Source organism: Nuphar pumila, chromosome 13 (genome assembly GCF_984573655.1).
Source record: "Nuphar pumila chromosome 13, dmNupPumi1.hap1.1, whole genome shotgun sequence".
Taxonomy (NCBI): Eukaryota; Viridiplantae; Streptophyta; class Magnoliopsida; order Nymphaeales; family Nymphaeaceae; genus Nuphar; species Nuphar pumila.
The window spans coordinates 11,872,689-11,885,963 of NC_143261.1; the positions used below are offsets into that span (position 1 = coordinate 11,872,689).

At 38.1% G+C, this 13,275-nt stretch overlaps 1 protein-coding gene across 1 annotated transcript; it reads left to right on the forward strand.

The window, feature by feature from the left end:
* Window positions 1-905: 905 nt before the first annotated feature.
* LOC149817769 (MICOS complex subunit MIC60, mitochondrial-like) lies at window positions 906-13,010 on the forward strand. Its single transcript, XM_089985143.1, has 11 exons — window positions 906-1,039; window positions 2,317-3,018; window positions 5,740-5,883; window positions 5,980-6,120; window positions 6,236-6,313; window positions 7,645-7,737; window positions 7,963-8,082; window positions 8,320-8,397; window positions 8,800-8,979; window positions 12,115-12,216; window positions 12,377-13,010. The coding sequence occupies exons 1-11, from the start codon at window positions 932-934 to the stop codon at window positions 12,608-12,610; spliced, it is 1,980 nt and encodes a 659-aa protein (XP_089841269.1). The 5' UTR covers window positions 906-931; the 3' UTR covers window positions 12,611-13,010.
* Window positions 13,011-13,275: the final 265 nt, after the last annotated feature.

Here is a 13,275-nt window from a genome sequence, read left to right on the forward strand (position 1 = left end):
TGATGAGAGTAGAGATCAGAGGGATGAATGGATTCAGATTAGGTGTGCGGTGTCTCAACCTCAGTGACAAAAGTTTTTATCGGCAATTTCTTGTTTTTCAAAAACTCGTGAGAAATTGAAAAAAAATCATAAATCTCACATTTTTTTAGGCAAAATCTCGGCAATAAAAAAATTAATTAAAAAATATATAAAATATTTTTATAGGAAACTATTGATAAAAATTATTTAAAAATAAAAATACATGATTTTTTTCGCGATAAATAGCCATTTAAATCATAAATATTATGTTTAAATCACAGTATTTGTGTTTTTTCATAATTCTCGCGAGAAATTGCCGTTTTAAACTTTCAGGCAATTTCTCACGATATTATCGAGAGATTTTCATAAATCTCGTGACATTTATCACTATGGTCTCAACCCGACTATGAAGTCCAACCCAAATCCAGTAATTCTAGATCGAAGTGGTGGTGCAAATGGATCAGGTCTGGTGGGACCTCTGATTCGAATCAGACACGTTTTTTGATAAAGTATGATCTAAAAGGGTATTTGAATTGGTTCGTGTTTACAGATTCAGATCATTTTGGATTCAGATATGATTCAATTTAGTGTTTTATCTCGGATATATGTTCAGACTTGGATCTAATCCGGTGCTTTGGCAGACTTTACAGGTAAAACCTTGATTTTCGTCTATTTTCATCAGATCCAGCATCATCATACATATTTCTGGGATCCAATCTTGCACCATTAGATCTTATTGGGGTCGTGACTCAGATTCGGATCAGGAAAGATGTAATCTGTACAGATCCATTTGCAGCCTTAGATCCAAGGTCGGACTTGGGTTGGGTATGGCCATAGAACCCGACCCGTTCGTTGGTCTGCCTTTTCTTCCTGGTTTGTTCGAAGAGAGAGAGAGAGAGAGAGAGAGAGAGCGATGATTCGGGCTCTTCTGCTCCGTCGGCTCAAAGGGAGAGACCTCCCAACCTTGGGTGGCGCCCATCGAAGAGACGCCATCAATTCTCACGCCCAACCAGTGATCCACGTACGCACTCCTCTCTCTCTCTCTGCGTTTTTTTAACGAATTTTCTCCTTTTTTCATTACATTGGTTATGATTCATACATAATCTTAACGTAATACAAATACTTGGATTTATAGAAAAAAATAGGTTTGTTATGTCATAGACGAACTGAAGAATTATGGAAATTGTTGGAGGAAGGCAAAAGTATCTTGTCCCAGTATATGGGTTCCTTTTTGGGGGAGTTTTGTGGATTCACCCACTTATCCGGAAAAGCAAGATAAGACGTGAGATTGCATTTTGGAGCACTGGGCAGTGCACCAACTTCCTGGATAAATGGTTGCGTCCAAAAGAGAATTGAGCAATGTGGTAATATTGGGTGTTTCCCAAAACTCCTTGGTTTGTATTTGGATTGTTACATAGGGAAAGGTCTGAACGTCATTTTTGTGATATTGTATTCTAGAATGGACAGAATCCATGGTTTAAAGATCTTTGCGCCGTCTCATTCTTATCTTGATTTTACATCGACAGAGTTCACTTAGTTGGTTCTTCAGGGTTCTTTCTTTCTTTGTCATGGAAAATGCTAATTGAGGGTTGTTTGTAAGGAAAAATCCCCTGATTAAGACTTCAGGCGTTTCACTCAACAATCACTTCAAACGGTAACTTTCATTTGGATAAATTACCCCAAATGCTGATGACTGTGAAGAGCTAAGCTCGTAGTTTTGGTGGGTTAGTGGGTGTATAATTTGGGAACACTCGCAAGTCTGTAATGGAACTCTCGTACAACATTGAAAATCTGAAGCCGATTTCCAGTTCAACAGCCCCCTTTGTAAATCAATTTAATTGTTAAAATAGATTTGTAAATAAATACAAAGTTGTTAGTTTATATGCACACACAGACATACATAAACATATCTATATCCATGTCTGTCTGTGCGTGCTCGTGCGTTCATGCATGTATGTGTTTCATTGTTGCCAATATCTATCACGGCAATATCTCAATGAGATTATTAAGCTATCAAAATGTGAAAAAGATAGGAAATGCAGGAGGAATCATGCTTAAATTATATGATTAAAATGAAAAAAAGGAAAAGATGTGAAGAATATCATGATCTCATTCGAATACTATTGAGTTCTTTTATGGAAATATTATTGACATATTTTAGCTTGATATTGTTTCTTTTTAATATATGGGGAGAATGTTAAAATATTTTTAATTTCCTCTATACCTGTAAATATAAGTATGCATTTATATATGTGCATGTGTACATGCATTTAATCTCTTTTGATATCATGCAAGCAGGTAACTTCATTGATCTCTTCAAGCAAGGAATTTTCAACAGCATCTCAGCATAATGCATCTGCAAGCACTTCTCCACCAGAGAAGCCTCCAGGCTCAAGAAATCAAACATTAATTCTTGGTAGTGCTGCTGTTGCCGCTGTCTTTCTAGCAGCTCATCAAGCAGGCTATATAAAATTGCCTGATGGTTATAAGCAACATGAATCACCTAGCTTAGCTATTTTTGATGTTGCCAACAAAAAGCCTAAAGATGCAGATAATTTGGAAGAAAACCGAGTCTTTCCAGAACGTGGTGAGGACAGAAATTTGGTTTCTGTTGAAGAAGGAAACCATGTCGCAGTGGAGAATACTGATGAAAAGCCTGAAGTTACTAAGGACATCATAAAAACAAATAATATACATATGAGCGGTTATGAAGGTGAAACTCAGCATGAAGAGGGAACAAGCACCCATTTTTCAGAAAGTGTGCTTCCTGCCAAAGATAAAGAGAAACTAACTTCTGCTGAGAATAGGCTGACAAGCCTGACATTGAAAGACAAGGTTCCTGCACACAAAACATCAGAAGAAGACAGTTCTCATATTTTAAAGCATGAAAATGGGACCATGCTGCAAGATAAGAGTGTTGAGCAAGAAGCTAAACAGAATTCTGAGGAGCATGAAAGTATAGCTGCATCCAATGAGCCAGTTTTGTCCAACATGCCTCAAGTATGTGGTTCTTTTCCCTTTATTCTGATGATATGCATAAATTTTAAGACATTTTCTTGTCTAAACTTACTGGGTCTCTTTCACAGGTTGTCATCGGGTGTGAGCTTTTATCCTTGATGTTTTTCTCGAGTTGAATGCAAACATTTAGTTTAGCCCCTTCTCTGGTGGCATATTTTTCTCTATTTAGTCAGTTGATAATAGGGGCTGTGCACTAGCGTGGTTTGTTTGAAGTACTCTACAATTTTCTTGTTTCCTTTCATATTTGGAAACATTCAACTATTCAAGAATCTCTGTTTATGTTATTCTGTGATTGGCTGTGAAGGTTTAAAGACATCCACATGATTTATGCAAGTATCTCAAGTTTTTGTAGTTATCCATAAGATTATTGTAATACCTTATTTAGCTTGTGGCAATTATAGAACCAATCTGTGGTTATACTGAATTAAAAAATGAAGAACTTGAGTAAAGCAGAGGGAGGATTGTGAAATGGGTTTTGTCCATAAAAAATGAATGAAAGAAAACAAAAGCAAACAAGGCATATGCCAACTAAAGGTATCTAAACGTTGACCAATGTATCCTATATCTGTAATGTTTGATGTACCAAATACTCAGATCGCCTAGAAACTGTTTACAGCCATTGTTATACTGGAGAGTCTTTATTATAGTTTCACTTATTGCTTGGTGTTACTCTGATAATGTGGATTAAGTTGGTGCTTGTCATGCCAGCTATGTCGCACGGACACTTCACTTAGCTTGCATATCCGTGTCGACATGACATGACACTTCATGGATACAGTTAAACCAGTTTCACACACAGTCATCATTGTCATTAACTTTATTTATTTCTTTTCATATTTACTTATTCTGTGTTCACTTGTGTTCTTTCTGTTATAAAATTTGTCATTGATTACATTATATTTCAGTTTTACTTAGTTTTATTATTTGATATTCTAAATTATAGTGTTTTAGAATTGTAGTTCCACACACACACATACACATACACACAGATGTACATTATGCATGTCTGTACCTGTGTTTCATATCATACAAAGTGTATCTGCACCATGTCCCATTCTCTACATCCATATCCTTGTGACATAGCATGCCAGGCAAGATAAGTTATAACATGAAGAAATAAGTATCATCATTCTTTGTCCTCTCAATCATCATATTTTTCTTTTCCATATGCCCGTCGTTTTTTGTCCATGAGCTAATGAGTTTTTGTGTCCCATTTATACATTTATCTCTAATGGTAGTTTATTTATTTTTTTTCATTTGAGAAAGTAAAAACTAAGATCATTTACTGGAAGCCTCCCAAGTTATGAGCTCCTTAACTTCTCAGTTATTACATTCGGCTACCTGCTTTGTTTTTCTTCATTTGTGTTTCAAAGGCACATTTGGTTATGAGATCATTCAGTTGAGACCATTTTTTAGTCAAAAGAAAATGACTAAATTGTGACAATTTTTAATTTGTGTAGTAGAAGAGCATAAGATGAATTGTTTGATCAGAAATAGGACAAAAGCACCATTTTACACCTCAAGCAGGTATTGAAATGCATTCAGATAAAGCAGGTGGTCAAATGTAATAATTCAAATATTGGGTAGCCTTTTGTGAATAGCTACATTGTCCATTGTTTTGTAAATGACCCTCAAGCCAAATAATGCAACTGAAGTATAATGAGAGAGACTGTTAAATCTGTCTCCTTAATTTATAGTATAAACAGATGACCTGAAAATGGGTGTTCTAGTAGATGAGGCAAAAGACACATAAGGATTGATATTAGTAGTCTTATGTATCAGTTATGCTGGAGATCAACTGAAAGTCCATCAGGATGATTCAGGCTAACTTATGTAACTGTGCATCAATGAGGTAACTCTGAGGAAAGATGATTTTGATGATCTTCTGAAGTCTTTAGGCTTATCTACACATGTTTGGTCTCATAGGGTGGTTCTTTACAGATGGATGATATCCATCTGGATGGAGATGTTGACCCATGGTTGACCACTTACAAGTTTCCCCAGGTCAAGCACCATCTCCGCAAGACATGGATAACACTGGTAGGACCATGCTAGCTCCTCTTTGTGTGTTATCTTCCCTGAAAATTACATACTTATCTATGATAAACTGCTAATAATTATGATTAGGATCTTCTGTTTGGAATCTTGGATCATAGTCACCTATATCGCTCAAGGTAATTTCTCGGTGACAGTTTTTCTTAGAGATATTTTCAAAAAGTGATTTTTCTCAAGAAAATTTCAGAAGCTTTAAAAATTAAAAAATATAGTGAATAATAAAAAAGACAAGAATAGTAGGTTTTGTAGTGTTTTTCTTACAAAAATATAAAGAAACAACTAGAAAAGCTTTTAAAATATAAAAGAAACAAAAAAAGATACTTCAATATATATATATATATATATCAGGAAAATCTCACGATATTTTCAATTCTGGCGACATTTTGAAGATATTTGGGATATCTCGGGAAAATATTGGCTGACCTTGAAATATCGATAATATCGTGATATTCTCAAAATATCGGTAACACTGGTTTGGATCTATTCATTGTCATGCATAGGTTATCTTAACTTGACTATATTTGTGTATCTTTTCAATTGATGTTAGGTACTTAGGTCTATTTGCATATCTTTTTGTTTGATGTCAAGTATGTTCATATTTGCATATCTTCTCATTTTCTGTTAAGTTGTGTTCATGTACTTATACAGGGTAAAGAAGATGAAGGGGGGCACAAAAACCTGGAATATTCTCTTTCTGATGCCTATCTTCTTCAGGACGAGGATAAAAGCTCTAAACTTCCCTTGAGCAGTGACCACATAGAGAAGCAGTTAAATAATTCTGAAGAGCAAGAGGTTATTTTATGTCAAGAATGTTCACCATGATGATTTTTTTTGTCTTATTCTTTAGAATCTTTAGACGGGCTGACTGAATGCTTATTTCCAATGAAGGTTCCGGTACTCATTACTGATTTAGATACTTCTAGAGATGGAAAGTTAGTATTAGACTTCATAGAAGCCATTCATGCTGCTGAAAGAAAGCAAGCTGAATCAGATGCTCAGAAATTTGCCGAAGAAAAGCAGTTGTTGGAGGTAAGTTTGGCTCCAAGACTTACCACATTTGACAGATTGTTTCATTATATTTCAGTCTTTTGATATTTTTTTTTATCGATGTTTAATGTGTGTAACATTTTATGTGGGCATCCAGGAGAAGTATAAGAAGGAACTGAAGGATGCTTGGGCAAGGGAACTTATGTTTGCTGAAGAGTCAGCAAGCTTGGATAAGGTTCAAACTGAATTCCAATTGAGAGTTCCCTTATTGTAATGCAAATTATGTGGTCTCATTTATGCTAGTCTTGCTTTTCTGTTGGTCGTTATGCTGATGTCAGATATATTAACACTTCTTGTTTATCTGTCTCTAGAAGTCACTAGCCTTTTCTTCTTCTTCTTTATTTTTTATTAATATTTTTATGGCAATCTGGTTACACATTGATAATAAAACTCTAGCACCTGCAGGGTTTACATGTATATTTTTTCCACCACCTGAAACTGTCTGTGCTGATCAGTATTTAGATATATGACCTGTGTTTATTTGTATGTTTGAATTATGTTTTTTACTAGAAAGTTTAACTCCCAAATGCGATGCTGAAGAGTTTTGCCAGATGGAATGTCAGTCCATATAGGAAATACATTTGGACGTCTACACGTACATTTTGCAATTTTGAGGGTGTTGGACCACCTTTTTTTCTTTGTATCTTCTGGTTCTGCTGATAATTCTGTGGCTATAATCAAGGAAACTACTTCCTATAATATACTGTTGACTTTTTCCTATACATTTTGGTTTGTTCTTCATGATTCCCGGAGACCTGAGCCACTTCTTTGTAGCGTTAGTCCATTATATGATGCATTCTTTATTGTGCTTATTCTTGATGCAGCTGGGTAGGTTTTGCAATACCGCTTTTCTCTTGGCTTATGTTTGTGAGATTTTATGTCATGATCAGGATAGATTATCTAGATTGAGGGGCAGGAGTCGTTAACTTTCTCTTCTTGTAATAGTGGCTAACTGGCTATTAAAGCATCTATGGAATGATGCTGCAGAACAAAACTTCATCATGGATTTGGTTACGTTCATAGCTGCATTGAGGATTTTTGATAAAGGTCATTTCTAGACGTTCATTAGTCCAACAATGTATGGATGTTTCATGTAACTGCTGTTTCTTTTTTTGAGAGTGTTACCCACTGCATTGAGTTTTTCTCGCTCAATTTTTAATTTACTTGCTCTTTTTTATTCATAAATTGATGAGATTGGCTATCCTATTGTAAGATGTGTTTATTGGTTCTGGTGGAAACAGAAGGCTATAGTTGTTGATAAAAGTGACAATTTCTGTGGTTTCTTGCTTCCATATTTTTTATTAAAGTGACAGTTTCTGTAATGTCCCTTGCTTCCAGGTTTTCAATGTGTATATAAGTTTTTCCTAGGCAGTCTATTTAATTTTTTTTATGATTGGCAGTATATAGTGAGGGGTTTGCCTTTGCATTTGGACGGTGTATCTTTACCCATTTTGAAAGTTAACACAACTAGATTCTTTTTTTTTCCTGAACGGACCATTTTCTCAGGAGCTCAACAAAGAAAGGGCAAGGTCAGCTGCTTCAATCAAGTCGCTTCAAGAGAAAGCAGAGGAGAAGCTAAGGATTGAATTGGAGCAGAAGGTATTGGATTTCTTTTATGTATGATCTGTAACCGGTTCACCTTCCAATTCTGCAAGAGAAGTTCTTGTTGTAGTGGAAGAGGATAAATGCTGGGGTTGCATGAAGAGAGAAAGTAAAAAAAGGTTTAACTGGAAGATCTTTGCACTGCATTGGGAGCAAAAGAGTTATCCTTCTCAGTCGGAATGTCTGTGTTAAAGTTTGACTGCAGTGTTCACTCCATTGCAGGAGGAAGAAACAGAATTGCAGTTAAAAAAGGCCAAAGAGCTAGCAAAAGCAGAAATAGCAGCAGCAATTGCAAGTGAGAAGTCATCGCAGTTGGAAAAACTGGCTGAGGCAAATCTTCATGTATGGCTTGTTCTTAGATTTATTCTTTATCCGACTCTTGTCTTTAATTAATATATTTCATCTTGAAGTATGTTGTTTTCAATTTCTTGCATATTGTATATGATCTCTGATGCTTAAAGACTGCCATTTAGCAGTGCAACTACATTCACTTCTTGGACAAATTTTGGCAGTTAAAAAATTCTTTTGATGTTTTACCAGTTGATTTTGGATATTCATGTCTGTCCTCTATCATTTTAGATTAATGCTTTATGCATGGCATTTTATGCACGGTCAGAAGAGGCACGCCAAAGTCACTCTGTTCACAAGCTTGTGCTGGTAAGTCTTTGCCTTCATAAATGATAGACAATTGTAGCCCCAAGGGGTTTGGTGAAGTGGGAGAGGGCCTTGGCTGCTGGACGGGTGGTCAGGGTTCCATTCTCACGGACGTCGGCTCCTTGCATAAGAGAAGGCCATTGGCATTATGTCCCTTGCTCATGCCGAAGCAACACAGGTCCTTGGGGGCAAGAGGTGCACCATGGGTTTACACTGTTGGAAAAGTGACCGTAAGTATGGCAGGCTTAGCCAGCGATACTAGGTCTCTGATCCTGAGGGTGGTTTCCCCATTCCTCATGGAAAAAAATGAGTCAATTGTGTGTGTGTGTGTTATTTTATTAAAAGAAATATAGACTTGTGTAAGACCTGTAGTTTCTAGATTTGTTTCTGCCATTGACTATGCAGGGAATTCTTGCTTTAGAAGATGCATTAGCTAAAGGGCTTCCAATTGCGAAAGCGATATCTTCTTTACAGTCTTCTGTGGAAGGCATTGATAGAGACTCATTTCTAGATTTTGTGCTGTCATCTGTACCAGATGAAACACTGAAGTCTGGTGCATACACACACTTGCAACTAAATCAAAAGGTAACACAAGAATGGCTGCTCCAGTCTGTGTGGTCATGCTTTGCATGCTTTATCATTTTGTTGTCATAACTGTTATTGAACATGTTCCTTGGCATGCTGGACATTCTTCCTAATTTATAGATCACCTGTTTATTGGAAGTATGCAGTTGTAACTGACTGCTCTTGTACTGAGTATGACCATGTTCCATTTATATTATTTAAATGGGGAGAAGAACCTATTTTCCTCCACAAAGTGATTTCTTGGGATTGAAATTACAATTGAGTACTAGTTTATTGGTAGACTCTTTCTACATAGGATTAAGACTTCCACAAAATATATTATATTTATCATGCTAAGAAATGTTAATTTGGCAGCAATCTTCTCTCTCTCTCTCTCTCTCTTTCTTCTTCAAATGATCATTTGTTACTTGTCTCAAATAAATCACTTGTTGCTTAGTTAAATGATCAAGTATAGTGATGATATCACTTGTTATCGTGCTTGTTAAGTGGATGTTTGTCTATGCCATTGAATCATCAGAACTACCAAGCAGAAAATGGGAAGAATACTAAACTATTGGATTTTCTTCTTTTTTTATCCCTTAATCCTGCTGCCACTGGAGCTGGAATTTTTTTTTCACATGATTTTGTTTGACCTTTGTATACTCCAATTCTCAAACTTGAGTTGTAGACTGGGCCAATGGTTGGTTCCTCTTGCTATTCAAAATAGCATGACAAGGGTTGTTGCTCACATTTCTGTTGATCTGCTTATCTATCAGGAGGAGTAGAGCTGTATACTTGGCTTTCTACAGCCATGGATCTGAATAATAGTTGGTTCAAAACTTCAAAGTGAAATGATAGGTGCATCATCACTGGAAAATGGAGAAAAAAGGAAGAAATGAAATTGATCACTGGATAAAAAGGAGAGCTGCCTATCGAAAACTACAAAACTGAGGCATACAACTTTCTAGATGCAGGTTGAGAATTGGAAATGTTTATTACCTTGTTGGTGGTATAGGTAGACAATGGTACATCATTACAACTTATTCCTTTTTTCCTATGTCACAGGGATTCGGCTAGCAGGGTGCCGCACCCGCGTCCACGCAACTCGACACGGGTGCATGTGTGGTCAACCCGAACCTGGGTGCGTTGACTTTCCGGCAAGGAGCAGAGGAGGAGAGAAGAGCGCGACAGGGGGCCATCGGCTCCTTGCCGGCCTTCCGGCGCACCACGGGAGAGAGGGAGGGAACGATAGGGGACTGTCGACCCTCTGGCGATAGAGAGAGAGAGTGCCAGGGGCGGCATGAGCCACCTACCTCCTGCCGACACCCTGATCGGAAACAGAGGAGAGAGGGAGGGCACGACAGAGGTTGTCGGCCCTCTGCCGGTTCTCCGACTACCCAACCAAAAAGGAAAATCACAAGGAGAGGCTTTTTACCTGCGAGGTCACGACGACGACGGCGGCAGCGACGATCGGGAGGAAGGAGAGGGGATGGCGCTGAGCTCGTAGACGCACGCAGGGGCTGGTGGAGTTCGGGAGTATACTGGTTCTTCGACGAGTCGAGGGAGACGAAGCAGAGGGAGAGTGGTTGAGAGAGAGATGAGGAGGGCGATCAGGAGGGGAGATGAGGCAGAGGAGGGAGGCGCAGCCGGTGAGGGTCCCCCCCCCTCTACGATTATTTGAAGGCTCGAGGGATGCCCGATTCAGGAAACCCCTTCGGGGTTTCCTTTCTCAGAAGAAGGTGAGGCTGCGGGGGTTTGAAATATGCGAGGGTTTTAACCCTCGCATTCGCATGCTAATAACCCTAATGGGTTACGGGTCCGGACCAGATCCAGATCTGACCCGGGTCCGAAAGGATTTTTTAAGTGGGATTTTACAACAGAAGCTGAGGTTTCTGGATTTGTCCGATTGTTCGTGTTTCTCAACTCTCCCTGAAAATACAGGCATGCTAGGCTACTTGCCAAAGATCGACATGAGGGGGTTCTCAGCAACAAGAGTCAGGCAAGGCTTTAGATGGGCCTGAGTCTAGTTCGGGCCAGACCGGGTGGGCTCAATGTCTACTCCTAGATCCTGTTCAATCTTGAATATAAATGCTACGTTTCATGGATACTTCAACTTACACTTGTGTCATGTCCTCATCTGTCTCATTTGCTTCCAAAAGATTCTTGCTGAATAAATTTCTCCAACTCTCCAACGGTTGATGCTCGAGGCTTTTTTATATAAATAATATCATATATATTATTTGTTTTTGCCGCACCCCCGCACCCAAGGTTTTTGAAAGTGCCGCACCCCGCACCCGCACCCGCACCCGCACCCGCACCCATGTGACTTAGCTTTTTTCACATGAGAAAGCAGTGCATGAGAACTGCTCCCTAACACTAATTTAAGGGAAGTTAAAGGTAGATAAATGCAAACAGCTCATTTGATATATACATTTTACAGTACCATCCCCCGGAAAGTAGGTTTCTTCTGAACCGCTCACACCAAAAACTTGAACATACATTATTAAGCTAGTTCAATAAAATCATCACATCGAATGTTGTGCGTATAGCCTTGACTGAAAACTAGTAGAGGTTGAAAAGATAATAGCATGAAAAGTATGCCGCTTTGTGCAACAATGTGTTCTGAGGTGTGTATGGTGGATAATTGACTTGGATAACAGTAGGCTCCAAGCCTTGAACTTGACATATTATCCACAAAAGCTAAAAGCATTTATTCCTGCCAAAATTGAATCCCAGCAAGCTATATTAGTGAGAAAAACAACTCTTTCTTGTGGATCATGAATAAGTACCCAGTACCTATGTATCAGATGATCATCAACCAACACTACCAATATCCATTTTCATGAAGTTCTGTAAGCACAGTATCCTTGGTGGACACTAAGACTTGGATAACAGTAATTAAACTCCAAACCTGGACACTGATGTATTATCAACTGAAGCTGGAAAGCATTTCTTTCAGCTGAAATTGAATCCCCAAAAACGATATCAAATGCAAGAAAAATTTGTACTTTGTTAATTTTATATTTGACATTGATTTTCATAGAGCTGGAAATAATCTTGGTCTTAAATATGTTTTTTTCTGTTTTATTTTTTTAAATATACTTTTTTTTTCTCATTTCTTTTTTCTTAACCGAATTTTATGATTTTAAATTGTAGTTTGAGTCTTTGAAAAGAACACTGCGGCATCTTACACTTATACCAGCTGGAGGTGGTGGTTTGCTGGCTCATTCCTTGGCTTTTGTGGCATCTTTTCTGAAGGTACCCCTCGATTTACCTTTGCAAATCCATGCTTACAATGTTGGTTATCCATTAGAACCAAATCTAAATTCGTGGCATGAACACAAAACTGGATAGCATAAAAGCATGCTCACTTAAACAGCTACTTAGCCTTTTGATCTGGCATCTTGTATATGTTCAGGTGAAGGAGGATGCTGAATCCGGCAAAGGCATTGAGTCTGTGATTAGTCAAGTGGAGAGACTTTTAGCAGAAGGTAAACTTGCTGAAGCAGCAGATGCGTTAGAGCTAGGCGTATCTGGTAGCCAGGCAGAGGGGCTTGCATCTGAGTGGGTGAAGTTGGCAAGAAGCAGGGCAATAACAGAGCAAGCACTTTCGTTGCTCCAGTCATACGCTACTGCTGTCAGTTCCACTTAAGCTTGAAATGATCTAATGTGAGGAACACCACCACACAGACTTTGTTCATCTGTAACCACACCATTCCTTGTCAACCAAAATTTTGCTATTTGATTGAGAGAACATTGCCCTAGTATCGGTCCTGGGAGACTTTGCATATTTTCCCTTAAGCTGCTTTCATAAGATGGGAAAATGCAACTACTTCTGTTGGTGGTTGGATCTACACTCAAATTCCAATTAGTCATGCATGTTATATGCTACATAATGGAGCATGCAAATGATTATTAACTTTGTTAGGAGAAACATAATGTATTTGCATGACGGTAGACAATGGGCTCTTCAAGATAAGAATTGAAGCCATATGTTCTGTATTTTATGTTAAACTAGGAATTGTGGAGGAATAAAATTCTTGTTAAACTTACCATGCTTCTGAGCCACCGAGGTGTTTAGGTGCAGGAGCAGTCGTTTATGCTTGCAGCAATGGCTTTTTATACTCAAGCTTCTTATTACCCTTGAATTTCATCTTTTATATCTCATTATGAATTGGCTTACTAGTGGAGCTATGGGTTTTTGGTTACTGTGATTGTAAATCAGAATCACCATACTTTCTAAAGGTTCGTGTTCTTTTTTGCCTCTTTTTGCCTTGAAACTTGTGAAAGTAGATAACAAAGTTGACCTTGTGATCT

Coding starts and splice junctions, on each gene's coding strand:
- LOC149817769 (XM_089985143.1), top strand. CDS start 932: ATGATTCGGGCTCTTCTGCTCCGTCGGCTCAAAGGGAGAGACCTCCCA. Junction 6,121..6,235: donor AAGAAAAGCAGTTGTTGGAG/GTAAGTTTGGCT, acceptor GTGGGCATCCAG/GAGAAGTATAAGAAGGAACT. Junction 12,217..12,376: donor TTGTGGCATCTTTTCTGAAG/GTACCCCTCGAT, acceptor GTATATGTTCAG/GTGAAGGAGGATGCTGAATC.